General features: G+C 42.3%; 1 protein-coding gene across 6 annotated transcripts in view; it reads left to right on the top strand.

Annotated features, from left to right (window-relative positions):
* Nucleotides 1–15,677, top strand: part of arl13b (ADP-ribosylation factor-like 13b) — a 31,335-nt gene that overhangs the window by 6,893 nt on the left and 8,765 nt on the right. For 5 of the 6 annotated variants that reach the window (XM_084318394.1, XM_084318396.1, XM_084318397.1 and 2 more), the window contains exons 3-6: nucleotides 3,158–3,407; nucleotides 4,270–4,375; nucleotides 6,776–6,978; nucleotides 15,091–15,211. In XM_084318394.1, the coding sequence (XP_084174520.1) occupies nucleotides 3,158–3,407; nucleotides 4,270–4,375; nucleotides 6,776–6,978; nucleotides 15,091–15,211 (680 nt within the window). The remainder of the gene's footprint in view (nucleotides 1–3,157; nucleotides 3,408–4,269; nucleotides 4,376–6,775; nucleotides 6,979–15,090; nucleotides 15,212–15,677) is intronic. The other variant, XM_084318395.1, reaches the window with a different exon arrangement.

Here is a 15,677-nt window from a genome sequence, read left to right on the forward strand (position 1 = left end):
ACAGCCTTCCCTCCTGTTTGATACCCACTTTGACCCTTTGAACCTCCCACCCGGGGCAAACCTCCCTCTCAGGGCGCAGTTCCCTCTCTCAGTTCCCTCTCTCACTCTTAATGGCCAATTAGATCTCCCAGATCTCCCAATCCACGGCGGTTAGCCCGTTTCTGCCCTGGCTACCGACACACAGGACTGTCCAAATCGCTTGGTGGTATGTCGGGGGGGAAGGATACGTCTATGACTGAACACACTTCTCATTTCCGTCAGCTCATCATGGAGGGGGATGGGAGGGGTTGTCGAGGATAGCGTACAGCTTCCTCCTGGTCCTCCTCTCTGCCTCCAGACCGTTCCAGGTCAGCTCCCACCACAGAGCCTGCGTGTTTACATGTGGTTATTAACTACAACCAAAAACACCTACTCTCGCCGTGGACTTCCTCTTGCAATTTGCGATGCTGCTTCCTGTGAAAACAGTGATTTTCTCAAACGTTAACCCTTTAATCGCCATGGACGACTTTAGACGTCATTCCTCGCCATGCGTAATCTGCCAATGACGTTTTACAGCGTCTTTGAGATCAATATTTAAAAAATCTGTCATGGCAATCATATTTCACCCACGGAGACTTGAGACTTGCTGTTGATCTCCTCTCAACTCTCCAACGGTTCAAGACCGCCATCTGGTGGCCGATCGGCGCTCGCCAAAACCGGAAATGACGCGCCGGAAGTGGTGCTCACCCATATTTCGTCCGGCCACTCGCTATCGCTAGTGGGACTCCAGCTTGATACACTGGATAGCGATCCGTTGCCAATAACTCTATAAACAACATGATTTGGACGTATATAGCATTATACAACCTGGAAATGGATCGCATATATCAACATCCCATAATAGCGAACTTTCTGCTCCATGCTGATCGCCCAACGCTACGAGGAAGCTGCGGTGAGTTTCAGCGTGTTTGATTATTATTAAACATACACACTGCTCCGATCAACATATCACCCACACTAAATAAATGATTTAACGTCGGCCACGGACTTATAAACCCCCCCCCCCCCCCCCCTCCGGTCACCAGCAGATGATGAGGCATGTACAATTGAATTTTTTTATCTGACGTCAATCGGTATCAAACTACATTTGATGATCTAATATATGTATTTAGGGCTATAACTCACGTTCTGCAGAATGCTGCAGAAAACGATAAAAACATATTTATACTTTAGACCGTATTTTAGTATGAATATGTGAATGAAAAAGTAGAACGTTGCTACATCCTAAACGATACATACTTGACGTTGAATGGGCTATAGTAATGTCAATTTAGCAATACAATTTAAAAAGTTATAGCCCTGCAAAGAAGGGGAACATCTCCATAGACAAATAGAGCTGGCAGAGGACGGTATAAGGATGGATATAAGCGTGGCAGAAAAAGGGTTAATATAGCACCAGAATTAGAATTGTATACCGTCTAGGGCTGACCTTCAAAGCTTTTTTTGGCAATCGAAGCTTCGGGGCCGAGCTTCGATTTTAATTCGAAGCTTCGAGATTTTTTTTTTTAATATATATATATATTTTTTCTTTTTATCTTATGTTGTGGGACTTGTACAGCACTTTGGTGAACTTTGTTGTGTTTAAATGTGCTCTATAAATAAAGTGGGTTGAATTAATTAATTAAGCCCCTTTCGTGACTGACGCAGCCAACAAGGTTTCACTCGGCTGCGCTGCCTGGGTGCAGTGGGGCTGCTCTCACAGCCAATGACATGACATTACATAATTATGTTGCAACCTTCGTCTATCAAGCAAACAATTATATTATATTTATATGTAGTTGATAGAGACAAAGGCAGAATTTGACTTAATTAAGCATGTTTTATTAAGACATATTTTTTAGGGATGCCCCGATCGATCGGCCACCGATCGTTATCGGCCGATAATCAGTATAAATATGAGATCGGTGATAATGCTTTATTTTTGCCGATTGTTAAAACCGATCGAAAAACATGATCCAATTCTTAGCGGAGATCTCACTCGCTCTCTCTCTCAGACACACAGAGCTGCCTGCAGGCCCCTCCTCCTTCTGCCCCTCCCGCACCCATGTAAACACGGGTCTAGTCTAGTCTAGTCCAATGGGACCTCCGTGAGCTAACGTTAGCTACCATTACAAAATGACCCAGTCAACTATTCACTTTTAGTTTAATTTAGTTTTAATATGAGGCATTGTCTAACGTTATCTAGCTGGCTAGATACTGATAGCTGCTGATATCAACAAATGCTCCAGCAATAGTCGAGTGCATGATAAGTTACCTCCGTTGACTCGTTAGCCAACATTAGCTCACGTTAGCTCTATATGGAATGTCCAGTAAACTAAATAGTTCACTGAGGCGTTGTCTTAACGTTATCTAGCCGGCTAGCAGTAGCTACAGATAGCTCCTGATATCAATGTCTTATAACATTGATTCGATGCATATTCGAGCCCCGGCTTGCATCGCAGTCACAAACGGGGCTAGCTGAGGGAGTAGGGTATCTGCAGAGCCGCAGATATACCCTGCTGAGGGCATGCTGAATGTGATTTGATCAAAGCAGAGTATACACACAGACAGTGGAGATAGCGAGCATTTTGACTTGTTGCGTGGTGGCGATGTCTCGCAGATAATACAACTACCGGTATATAATTATATAATATATATATTTTATATTTAAAAAAAAATCTTTTTTTTATCAAAAACAATCGATATCGGATTGGTATCGGCCGATATGGCTCAAGACGATCGGTGATCGGTATCGGTGGCAAAAAACGTGATCGGGGCATCCCTAATATATATAATATATACTTTAAAAAAGCAGCACAATGAACGCAAATCTGTCCGACATGGTCTTAAATAACAAACGGCATTGCTTCGCTTCTTTGTCGACATGTCTGCTGCACATGTCCTTGTTGTTTTCAACACAGATAATCTCCACGTGCTTGTTGTAGAGAGGTGGAGTCGAGGCGCCGCTTACTTTCGTTTCATTGGAATGGAGGCGCAAGATTTGAGGCAAAAAAATAATAATATTATTATTAAAAAAAACATGTATGTTTGAAGCTTGTGCCATCGAACGAAGCTTCGAAGTATTTAAGACATTTGTGTATTTAAGAAATTTTCCCCCCACATCCCTCTCCTGCCCCAGAGTGCCCCCAGGACGTGGCGCCCACCGTGGGCTTCTCCAAGGTGGACCTGAAGCAGGGCAAGTTCGAGGTGACCATCTTCGACCTGGGCGGCGGCAAGAGGATCCGGGGCATCTGGAAGAACTACTACTCCGAGTCGCACGGCGTGGTGTTCGTGGTGGACTCCAGCGACGTCCAGCGCATCCAGGAGACCCGGGACACCATGGCCGAGGTCCTGCAGCACCCGCGGATAGCAGGCAAACCGGTCCTCGTGTGAGTTAGGGCTGCAACTAATGACTATTTTGGTAGTCGACTAATCTGTCTTATTTTTTCGATTAGTCGACTAATCGAAAAAAAATTATATTAAAAAAATATATATATATACCGGTATATATTTTAAAACATTTTTATTTTTATTTTTATTTTTTTTGCACTACCTATCTTTGTGAAAGTGGCTTCTCAGTTCTGGTCCAGCTGAAGACAGAGCAGAGGAACAGATTGGACATTGAGCATGACCTCAGAGTTGCTTTGTCTACCATCACCCCAGACTTTGAGACTCTTGTCAGGACCAAACAACATCCCCAGTTATCCCATTAGTTCCCCCAAACTTACTGTCGGTCTGTTATGTTAAGCTAAGAAGTCTTCAGCTGGACCAGAGCTGAGAAGCCACTTTCACAAAGATAGGTAGTGCAAAAAAAATAAAACTTGTGTGAGTGTCAGATCCATGTGAGCAGTATTCATAAAGCCTCTCTCCGGATAACAGTGTCTTTTCCTCTTAAAAAGGGGAAAATAACCGATTTAATTGTATTTCTCCGTAATGCCCAAGGATGAGGTGGCTTTATGTCGTGATAATGCTTCCATGTAGAGGGACATTTGGGTCCTCTCCCAGAATGTTTTCAGATACACAGGGATTACAGTTCTCCACTGCTAAGATGGATTTCCATAATTTTGTCTGAGGAGGGGAGAGAGAGGGAGGGGGAGGGAGATAAGCCATGGCTAGGAATTAATTTGGGGTAGGTTATCTCTCTATTATGTTATGGTTTTTCACCATAACATTTGCATTGCAGAAAAGTCTAGCTGGGCATATAACTTGTGCTTGAATCACTGTTGTCTCTCTCTCGTCTCTCTCTCCCAGGCTGGCGAACAAGCAAGACCAGGAGGGAGCGCTGGCCGAGGCCGACATCATCGAGAACCTGTCGCTGGAGAAGCTTGTGAACGAGAACAAGTGTCTCTGTCAGATTGTGAGTATTTCTGGACCCGCTGTTGGACTGTAACCGAATGACCTGTTCAGGCCAGAGGTTCTGTTAGCGAGGTTCTGTTAGCGAGGTTCTGAATCTGATAGGCTGTCATATCAGGAAATGGAGCGAGGTTAAATTCTTTAGTGCCGTTTATTCTCTCATCACCTTTTAATACATTCTGCCACTTTACACTCATTACATCCACATTGTGATTATTGTATTGTAAATGAGAGATATTTTATTGTTGTATCAAACGGGGAAGAAAGACTGTCAGGTTTAAACGGTGTGGGTATCAAACAGGAAGAAAGACTGTCAGGTTTTAACTGTGTGGGTATCAAACAGGAAGAAAGACTGTCAGGTTTTAACTGTATCAAACAGGAAGAAAGACTGTCAGGTTCTAAACAGTGTGGGTATCAAACAGGAAGAAAGACTGTCGGGTTCTAAACTGTGTGGATATCAAACAGGAAGGAAGACTGTCGGGTTCTAAACTGTGTGGATATCAAACAGGAAGAAAGACCGTCAGGTTCTAAACTGTGGATATCAAACAGGAAGGAAGACTGTCAGGTTCTAAACTGTGTGGATATCAAACAGGAATAAAGACGGTCAGGTTCTAAACTGTGGATATCAAACATGAAGAAAGACGGTCAGGTTCTAAACTGTGTGGATATCAAACAGGAAGGAAGACTGTCGGGTTCTAAACTGTGTGGATATCAAACAGGAAGGAAGACTGTCGGGTTCTAAACTGTGTAGGTCATAAAAGGACACGCAAGTACAGACCAAAACAGACAAAGAAATCAAGTAACTTCAAAACTAAAGTGTTTATTTCTTATGACCATCTAATGGGCAAGAAAAATTCTTGAGTCAATATGTAAGGGATAATGTATAGCTACGAGGTCATTGTCGCAAAATAATTGACCGACGCAGAGTTTAAAATACCGAGGCGCCTCGCCGAGGTGTTTTAAACGTCAGTGAAGGTCAATTATTTTGCGACAATGATCGAGTATAGCTATACATTATCCCGCTTATTACATGGCTAACTTACTAACAATATACCTAATTCATTTTACATCGACTCGCAACACTGGTTCTGGCTGCGTTCTGGCTCCGCTCGTCGCTCCGCCCCCTGTCATCGCCGGCAGCAGAACACCGGCAGTGTCTAATTGCACTGAAACAGTGTGTGTCAGTGGGCTTGATTGCGAACAGCTGCGCACAACGGTCATTATTGTCCCACAGCGGTCATTATTGAAAAATAATGACCGCTGTCGGGGGGCTATTGACCAATCACAAGCAAGCATTTCGGCGAATGTGAAAACGCCATGTAATAATTATAGTTATTACCTGCATTGCTTTTACCCTTTTTTATTATCTGCATTGCTTTTATTCTCTCTATTCTATCCTAATTTTATGTCTGCTCATTTTACGTCTATTTTACTGACGTGAAGCACTTTGGACTGCAATTCTCGTATGAAAGGTGCTATACAATTCTTTATTTAACCAGGCAGGTCAATTAAGAACACATCATATTTACAATGACGGCCTGGCGAGCGGACAAAATGGCCTCTCGAAGGGTAACCGGGAAAGGGGATAAAAATGTAATAAAATGGAAAAACCAAAGAAAAAAAACGATTGGACACATGGTACATCACAGAGTTAAGGGAACTAATTAAAACGCAAACCAAACAACCAAATAAAATGACATGGTACTGTATCGTATGTAGGGATGGGTACCGAATTCGGTACTTTTAAAGGTACTTACCAAGACACGTTGGTACTACCGAGTATCGATTCACGTGAGATACAGAGAAAATTATTATTATTGTTCTTTTTTTACACTTTTTTTTGTAACCTTTTTTCTTTTCATGTCAACGTTCACACGCACAATATATGCTTACCTAGGATTTGACTTGATTCAACAACAAAGCAGTCAGGGCAATGGCATGGGTACTTTACTTACCCATAGTATATATTTAGATTCTAAGTGTTAGTGACCATATTTATTGTAATCTATAGTATAATGGTATAGCATACAGACCCTCATCTGCACCTTTTATCACACTGCCTACTTGCTCATATGCATATATTCAGAGTTAATTATATTGTTTACACAGTTTATTTTTCTCATATTTTTATATTCAGAGTTAATTACATTGGTTACATTGTTTATTTTTTCTCATATTTCTATATTTGGATCAAATTGTATTGCCTATATTTACAGTATGTAAATGCCTATTTTAACATTTCTTCTGTACTATGATTGTATTGCCATACCTGTACCCCTCCCCCCTACAATACCTGCATTTCCCTAAGGGGATCAATAAAGGAATATCTTATCTCATCTCATCTTATCTTTCCATCCTTGAGTCATGACCCCCTCCTCTCTCTCACTCCACCCCCCTCCCCCAGGAGCCCTGCTCGGCCGTCCTGGGCTACGGCAAGAAGGTGGACAAGTCCATCAAGAACGGCCTGAACTGGCTGCTCAACAACATCGCCAAGGACTACGAGGCCATCACAGAGCGTGTGCAGAAGGACACGGCGGAGCAGCGGGCCCAGGAGGAGCAGGAGAGGAAGGAGCGAGCGGAGAGAGTGCGGCGGGTACGAGAGGAGAGGTGAGGAGGACGTGGCTGGGACCGTGGGAGAGAATTTGCTTTGATTGATTTGAAAACTTTATTAACAGATTGCAGAATGGGTACAATACAGTACGGCTCAATACAAACAATTGTTAAGGCCAGACCAGAAAAAGACTTTCGTCTTGTTTACATTCGCCCATTTTCAATTCATCATGACATACAAGATGTACAAATATACAGTACTGTTTAAGAGAAGGAGATCATAAAAAAGATTTGGATGTTTGCCGGGGCCAGTTTCCAATTGCAGCCACCCGTAGGTCAGGGCTGTACAGTGCAAGATATTTGTTGCACGCGCTACTCGAGCCACCCGAACAACTGCCTCTTTGAACTGCTGCCGTCAGGCAAGCGATACAGGAGTCTCAAGGCGAGCACAGAAAGACTCAGAAGTAGCTTCTATCCCCAGGCCATCAGGCTGCTAAACGAACAATGAATGAACACTACACAACAACAACCACCAAACACACATAGCACACACATCCACACGCACACACTCACTTTAAACAAACACACTGTAGCACCCACTCCACACACTTTATAGCACACACCCACTTTAAACAAACACACTGTAGCACCCACTCCCCACACTTTATATTTATGGATGAAGGATTGCACTACAACTCGTACACCTTACTGTAAATTGTACCTAAAATTGTACCTCATCCCATTCTGCTTTGCACTAGATAGTACTGTACATTAGTACACTGCATAGTATTGTGTATTGTATATTATATGGTAACTCAGAACATTGTACATATGTCTATACCGAACACTGTGACCTCATTTTCTTCTTCTAAACTCATGCTATATTATGTTATTATGTTATTTGATACTATCTTGTCTAGCACAGTCTCTGGAGCGTAACAGTAAGAAGCATTTTGTATGAAAGTATTCTGTACTTCTGTATGACAACTATTAAAGAACTTGAACAGCAGGGGTGGCCAACCAGTCAGAGATTAAGAGCCACAAAAATTACTGTGGTACCACAAAGAGCCACACAGCGTTTCTCAACCTTTTTTTTCAGTCACGCACCCTTCATGTGTTTATAGGTCTCACCCTCTGGCCTCTGAAGTTGCTAATGTCTTTTTTATTTGGGCCTCACAGGGTTAAAAGTACCCTGTGAGACCCACGGTTCAGCGTTTCCGTTAGAACATATTCGTGCCGGTCTGAGTGTCCTGCAAGATTTCTATCACCGGACATATTCGAGATATTCCAGTCAGAGTTTTAAACAGCAGTCTATTATAATCACATTTTTATGAGCTAACGAATTCCGTTATAATTGGACATGTGTATTAATTACATCAAGCGAAGAATGAGAAATTGATTTGCAGAATCAAATTACTATCTCTCGCCTCTCAAGTTAGTGCGATACGCTACCAGCATCAAGCTCCCGCTGCAGCAGCTCTGTCACACGCACCCCCAAATGAATCTCGAGTCGACATCGCTTCACCTCGTTGTATCAGACACGTCACACATATCATAATGTTCAACTTCACGTATACAGTCATTAATATATTCCAAATAAAATAAGTCCCTCGATACTCCGTGCTGCTGCTGACTTGAAATAAAATAGACCGATACGCAGTCGGTCCGACACTAAACGGCAGTCTGTTATAATCACATTTTTATGAGCTAACGAATTCCGTTATATTGGACATTTGTATTAATTATATCAAGCGAAGAACTGAGAAAGCAGAGAGACGGCAACATTATCGTGGGTTTGCGTGACGACTCTCTCCACCTCGCAACGACTTATTTGCAAAGAGTATGGCGCTGCAGAGAAGCTGTTCAGCTGTTATTGGCTCTTTTCTGGGAACCGCACAACAGCGCCCCCCACCCAACATTGGCTGAAAATGGCTGAATTGGAGTACTGCTGGAATATTGCATTGTACTGCTGGTACTGCGGCTCTACAGCTTCAGAAAAGTCCGCACACCCAGCACTAAGCTCTCGCCGACAACGTCGTTGTCATTATTAGAAGCAACGAGGAAACAAATGTAATGATCGTTTCGTTCATCGCATAGGCTATTTAATTTTAGCCTATTTTAATACAATTCAAATAATCAAATTGTGCTTAGACTCAGGGAATTATTTTCACCGGACATTAAGACCGGAGAGATAAAATATGTCGGACTTAAACAGATTTTGCCGGTAAAATACCGGTAATTACCGGCTAACGGAAACGCTGCCACGGTTGCAAAATTACAAAATCATGTTTAGCCAAAAAAAAAAAAGGCTAAATGTTTATTTAAATCTTTTTAAGCACATGTATAGTCAATTGGTCCTGTTGTTCAGCCTCACAATGCTATTTGATAGTAAATGTGTTTATATGTCCCACCCTCTGAAGTTGCTAATGTCTTTTTAATTTGGGCCTCACAGGGTTAACCTCTTATGCCCGAAATATACAGTAAAAGTGTATATTTTCAGCATTACGTTTGTTTACTAATGATTTTAACTGTTATTAGTGAAATATAAGATTATAGAAATCTCGGGGCATTGAGTCGGAAACCGGCGAATATTGACAGGAGGAAGTGGAGCAGCCAAAAGTGAGTGTAGTCTTTTAAAGGAAGAGACTGGGCTTTCAAATTTCGAAAAACGACCCTACCCAGCTCACGCCAGCCCCTGTCAATCATCTGACTTCTGGATAAACTTTTTTATTTCTCTTATTTTTTGGGATTATCTCCCACAAACCTGAACGTTATTGCCATAAAACAGAACGCAGTTAGTTTCTCTACCTTTCTGTGAACGTCTAGCAAAAACGGTGTTGCAATATGATGAAAAATGGTGGAGAAATTTACATTATAAAAAATATGGCAGCATTCAGTACTGTATCTACAAAACCTGTTTAATCATTTGCTTAGCTTTTTCAGGTCTGGTCAATTTTAGCATAGTGTTATTCACAGTCAAAGATAAAAAATATTTTTTAAATATAATTGATATTCTCCTTTGGTTCATTCCAATTTACTCAAGCCTAGTAACAGACACACTATTTCTGACACTGGGAATACATTCCCTGAGATCCATAGATGTCCCTAGATTCAGATACCAAGAACATGCAAATGGACCATTAAAAAAAAAAAAAAACTAAATGTTTATTTTATGTCCTTATGGAATGAGTGACATACAAAAAAATATATATATTTTTTTTATTAATTTTTTCGATGAAAGAACCACACATTGATGGGCAAAGAGCCACATGCAGCTTGCGAGCCGGGGGTTGGCCACCCCTGCGCTACAGCAACATCGGTCTGTGCGATGAATGGATTTACTTCAGTAGCACTGGTGCGATAGGCATTCGGTTCATATCGATACTCGTATTTTGAAAATCCTGTGGAAAGTCTGATTTTTGCCCAAGCGCAGCTCCAGCCATAATATCTATGGCTCCGGCAGCTAACAACGTTCGGTTCATATCGATACTAGGCTTGGGCGGTATCCTTATTTTCAAACCGGCAAACCTTTATGTTATAATACCCCGGTGCACGGTATTTGACGGTATGACTTTCATTTTCATCAGCGGGGGGGGGGGGGGGGGGGGGGGTGTTACGTGTTACCAAGTAAACAAATCATCGCCAGCTCTCAGAATGATAGTCCCGTCCCGCACCGGTAGAAGCCCGCACCGTTTTAGCGTTAGCATCTAGCCTATAGCCATGGCAGACTATTTGATTCCTTAAGGGCTAGAAATTGCCTGGGTTTTGGTCATATGCTCCCGAAATGCTCCCGTTGTTTGGCTACTTCTATGTGCAGTAAAAACTACTCGAATGCTTTATAACCTAGCCATTGATTTAGTTCAGGGTAATCCAAGATTAGCCGCAGAGCTAACGCTACTAACGTGAGCTAACGCTATTTATTCAAGCTCAGTAGCTCACAGAGAGAGATAAACAGCTGACAGCGGATAGTACAGGACGGTACAAATACAATAAAAAGGCGGGTGGGGGATGTTGTGTAAACCTTGTACTCTTTAGTTCACATATAATAAGAGACTGATTGCTCCACAAGGACCACAACAACACTGCTCTCGTCACAACGCTTTACGGTATTTTCACAGCACTGTCGCAACATTACACCGTTGTGACCCACTCGCTCCACTAGAGCGGTCTCGCCCTCTGCTGGCGAGTGTGTGCACTACACTCAGTGTGTGCACTACACTCAAAACTCCGTTTCACTGTTATAGAAACTGAAGCGCATCTGTGATTTTGACGGTGACGGACGGTATTGAAAATCAATACCGTAGGTATTTCTAAATACCCTGGTATACCTTAATACCGTCATACCGCCCAAGCCTAATCGATACTCTTATTTTGAAAATCCCGTGGAGTCGTATCTGCTCGGCTCAACAGCACACGACAGTAGTGTCTGAAACAGAGCAAGGCTAGTGTGCCTATTTCGCGACCCAAAACAAATCCCTGCTGTTTTATTCCGCAACGGGTCAAATGCATCTAACATGCTTTGTAATCCTCGCCATTCCTTTATGACCACATCGTGTTAAAGACCGAAATTAACGTTACGTTAGCGTAAGCTAACAACAAGCTAACCCCGTTCAGAGCCATAGACAGAGAATAGCAGACGAGCAGAGTGAGGACTGGGGAAGGGAAGGGGGGGGTGGGGGGCAGCCATTCTCCCTTCTGTCTGTGTGTGTGTGTGTGTGTGTGCGCGTTTGAAAAGAGTATATTATATTGATAGTAAATGTACTGAGGGTGGACAGATATGTTGATATTTAAACATAAAAAATACAATACATAATAAATATTCATGATCATCATGCAACATAAAACAATTGCAGGAACGGTTTGGGAGAGGAAGGGGTTTTAGGTTGCGTGTTGTGAGTTCCAAAAAAATTTACTTAAACTTTATAAAGCTCAATATATCAAAACGTGGCACTTTATAGTGAACAGGAGGTCTATTTGTATTAAAAACAATAGATTGTTTTTCATTGAAATGTCTGGAAGAGCTAAATAATTTTTTTTCAAATTACCTTTTTTGAGTTGATCTAAATCTTACTGATTGTGTTAAATGGGCTTATGATATTGTCTCATATTGATTGCAGGCACCTGTATCGTATCGTGGCAGATATCGGCAAATATCGTATCGTTGTCCAAAGAATCGATATCCTATCGTGATGAAACTGGTGATTCCCACCCCTAGTAGAGTCCATACACCAACACCAAATCCCATAATTCCTTACACGTAACGTGTCTGGCTGTGTGACGTCAACTTGTCAGCATGAAAATGACAGCCAAACATGGCACTGCAACTAAATAACACAAATACAATAGGCACATTTGTGACTGTTACAAATATAACACGTTTTATACTTGTGCTACAAGATTTTGGCCTGTGCTACAAAACTATCAACCTCTGTAGCACCAGTGCTATGTGCAAAAAAAGTTAATGTACAGCCCTGCGTAGGTGCTCTTTGAGGGCGGTTTTGAAGGAGGGTAGGGATTCATTATTTTACAGCTGTGGGTAGGGCATTCCACATTGTTGGCATAATTGCGAAACGTGTTTAGTCCCTTGTTTGAGCCGAATCTGGGTTGAATCTGCTTTGCCCCCATCTTTGTTTTCACAGATCGTTATACTTTTCCGCAGTCGACTAAAAACACATTTCTTCAATCAATATAAGAAATTAACCTTCTTACTGTCTTTTACTATTATGTACTATAGACCACCGCAACACTTTTTTCGGCCGAGCTTTAGGCCCAGTCCACACGAATGCAGGGTTTTATGTAACCGCGATTTAATGTTCGCGGTTGCACTGTTCGTCCACACGCAACCGGGTTTTTGGAACACTGAACACGTGATCATTTAAAACCGGAGTCCAGGGTGAAGTTTTGGGCGAATCCCGGTTTCAGTTGTTTCGTGTAGACATAGTAACCGAGATTATTTCCAGTGTTTACGGCAGAGCTGTCGCAAGTAGCATTATATGAAAATGATTGTAACAAACTTTTGTTTGAAACGTATCATCCAGATATTAGACCTGGCCACCATGACCAGTAAACAATCAATAGCGAGCGATATCGGGGGTCCCTGATGTAAACAAGACGAAAGTCTTTTTCTGGTCTGCATCCCCTTATAATAATAATAATAATGACTTGGATTTATATAGCGCTCTTCACTGACCCAGAGCGCTTCACAGAGTCCATTATTCGTTCATACACAGTCATACCGGTGGTGGTAAGCTACAATTGCAGCCAGAGCTGCCCTGAGGCAATTGTTTGTATTGAGCTGTATTGTATTGTACCCATTCTGCAATCTGTTAAATAAAGTTTTCATCCATTCATTCATTCATTCTACTAGCGTTAACGTTACTAGTACAAACAATCAATAGCGAGCGATATAACAACATTAACCAGACTGCTATATCAACAATGTTTGTGTCCAGCAAGCTAGTCTCCCCATGTGTAACATTATTAAGCATTAACTTATGTTGGAAATGACAATTATCTATTAATTAATGACGTGATGATTAAAGTATTTCCACTCCATTCCATGATACCAGCGCCTCACCAGCTAACCACACGTAAGCCAACGATCTTTGTACGCTATGTACGCTAGCCGCAATGCTAACTATTATAATGGTAAATCCCAATCACATTAGCACGTAAGCTAACACAATCAGCGATCTTTTTGTGAGACTAAACTCTCCGCTCTTGGTGGTAAATTGTGTTGATGTTGGTTTTGTTTCATAAACAAATGAGGCAGAACACACAGTGAATGTATCCTCTTTTGTTTATTGCACTTTGTTCTTGCTGCAAACAAATAATGAATGCTAATGTGCAGGACGTTCCCCTGTGTAGCGCAATGATAACGTAGTGACGCGTTCAACCCCTCTGATTGGTTGAAATGGCCTTCATGTTTGAACTACATCGCCACCCATTGCTTTGGCATTGTACTACATGTATATTACATCACTCGGTAGCAGATTTTACAGTTGCGTGAGTACACGGTTATTTTTTTAAACCACTTGTGTGTACGGAGGATTATTCTTTTGAAAACCTCGGTGTCAAAAATAACCGTGATCGTGTGGACTGGGCCTTAGTCACTTTTTCGCACCTACTCCCCAACTATGCATGCGCTAAAGTGACAGAGAAAGTGTCGATTGACTTGGGATTGGTCTCTCCGTGTTCAGGAGACTCTGGCGTATAAAAGTAATTCATTTTTCCCCCCCGCTCTCTCCCATGAGCTCAATGTAACGCGGAAGTGCAGTGGTCTATGCTTCTATACCTGTACTACTACCTACTATGCTACTATACCTATACTACTACCTAGTATGCTAGTATGGATTGTCTATACTACTCTGCACTCAAGACTGTAGTAACACTCAAGTTTGACACTGTTTGACGAACAATCTTACTTACCCTTAGCAGCCAGAGTTGTGCCCTTCCTGCTGGCCTGTTGTACAGAACTTGTAAGTCACTTTGGATAAATGCGCTGGCTGAATGTAAATGAACGCATTTCGATGAGCTGATGACTAATTCATCATTGTATTTCAAAACACAAACAACGGCGATGAAATGAATGGAAGCGGACATGACCGGTTAGCCTAGGCATTGTCCAACTAATGCCTCTCCCGAAGGCTAACCGGTCATGTCCGCTTCCATTCATTGTGCTAAGCTAGGCTAACGTGCAGCCAGATAGCTTTCTACTGAACGCACAGAGGAAACTGGTATCTATCTTCTTGTCTCTCTCTGGAGAAGACGATAAGCTAATTTCCCCAAATGTTGGCTTGTTTCTTTTAATTGCAACATCGAAGTGAACGGGCACTTGCACGTCCGTAGCCCTCGCTGCATCAAACTCAAACCAATATGGCGGCAAGGTGAATGGGGGGTTGACCTAAAATCTGTTTGTATTATGTCAGGCTTTTCCAGCCTTGTGGCCCTCTGGTATGAGAAATTATCAAACTAAAATAGAATAATATTTGGTTGTTGTTTTTTTACTTTTCGACGCCACAGGAGCCACTGTGAAAGTCTTGCAGCTTGCCTAGAAACGCATATTTAAAACGTAAACATCAGTAGCCTTTTCATGAGGTCACAGGAGTTTCTGAACCTCAATATGAGATCAACCGGTCTGAAAGGTAAACATCTTTGTCTCGCCCACAGAGACAGGCTGGAGAGGGAGGAGGCGGAGCTCGAGGGCAGACCAATCCAGGAGGAGTCCGACGAGGGCAACGTGTCCAGTCCCTTCCAGCCAATAGACAGCCTGATCACCGAGGTGTGTGAGGTATGGTATCCAATCCGATATGTCCAGCGTTGCTGTATGTGAGACTGTTTCGAACAAATGTGTCCATCTTGCAGACGGCTTACATAATTGTTATTTTCAGTGGTGTAACGTTGAATGGAAATGGTCAATGGCCATCCCAAGTGGCGATTTAGTGTATACAAAGATCACACATGTAGCTTAGCTGTCAACCTATACTGCCCTGCTGAAGCTAACCGCAGTAACTATGCAAATGGTGAAACTGAGAATGGTTTGACTATCCGGTGTGTGTGCGCGCGCCAATTGGCAAAAAGACAATGACAATGGGAGTGGAGTGGACTATTAGCGTAGGTTCATCACCACACCGGTATATATGGTCCTTTTTTAAAAGAACACACCAACATTTTGGGAAATTGGAAATTCTCCAGAGAGAGAGACAAGAAGATAGATACCAGTATCTTCTCTGTGCGTTCAGTAGAAAGCTATCTGG

Source organism: Notolepis coatsorum (assembly GCF_963971535.1).
Source record: "Notolepis coatsorum genome assembly, chromosome: 1".
Taxonomy (NCBI): Eukaryota; Metazoa; Chordata; class Actinopteri; order Aulopiformes; family Paralepididae; genus Notolepis; species Notolepis coatsorum.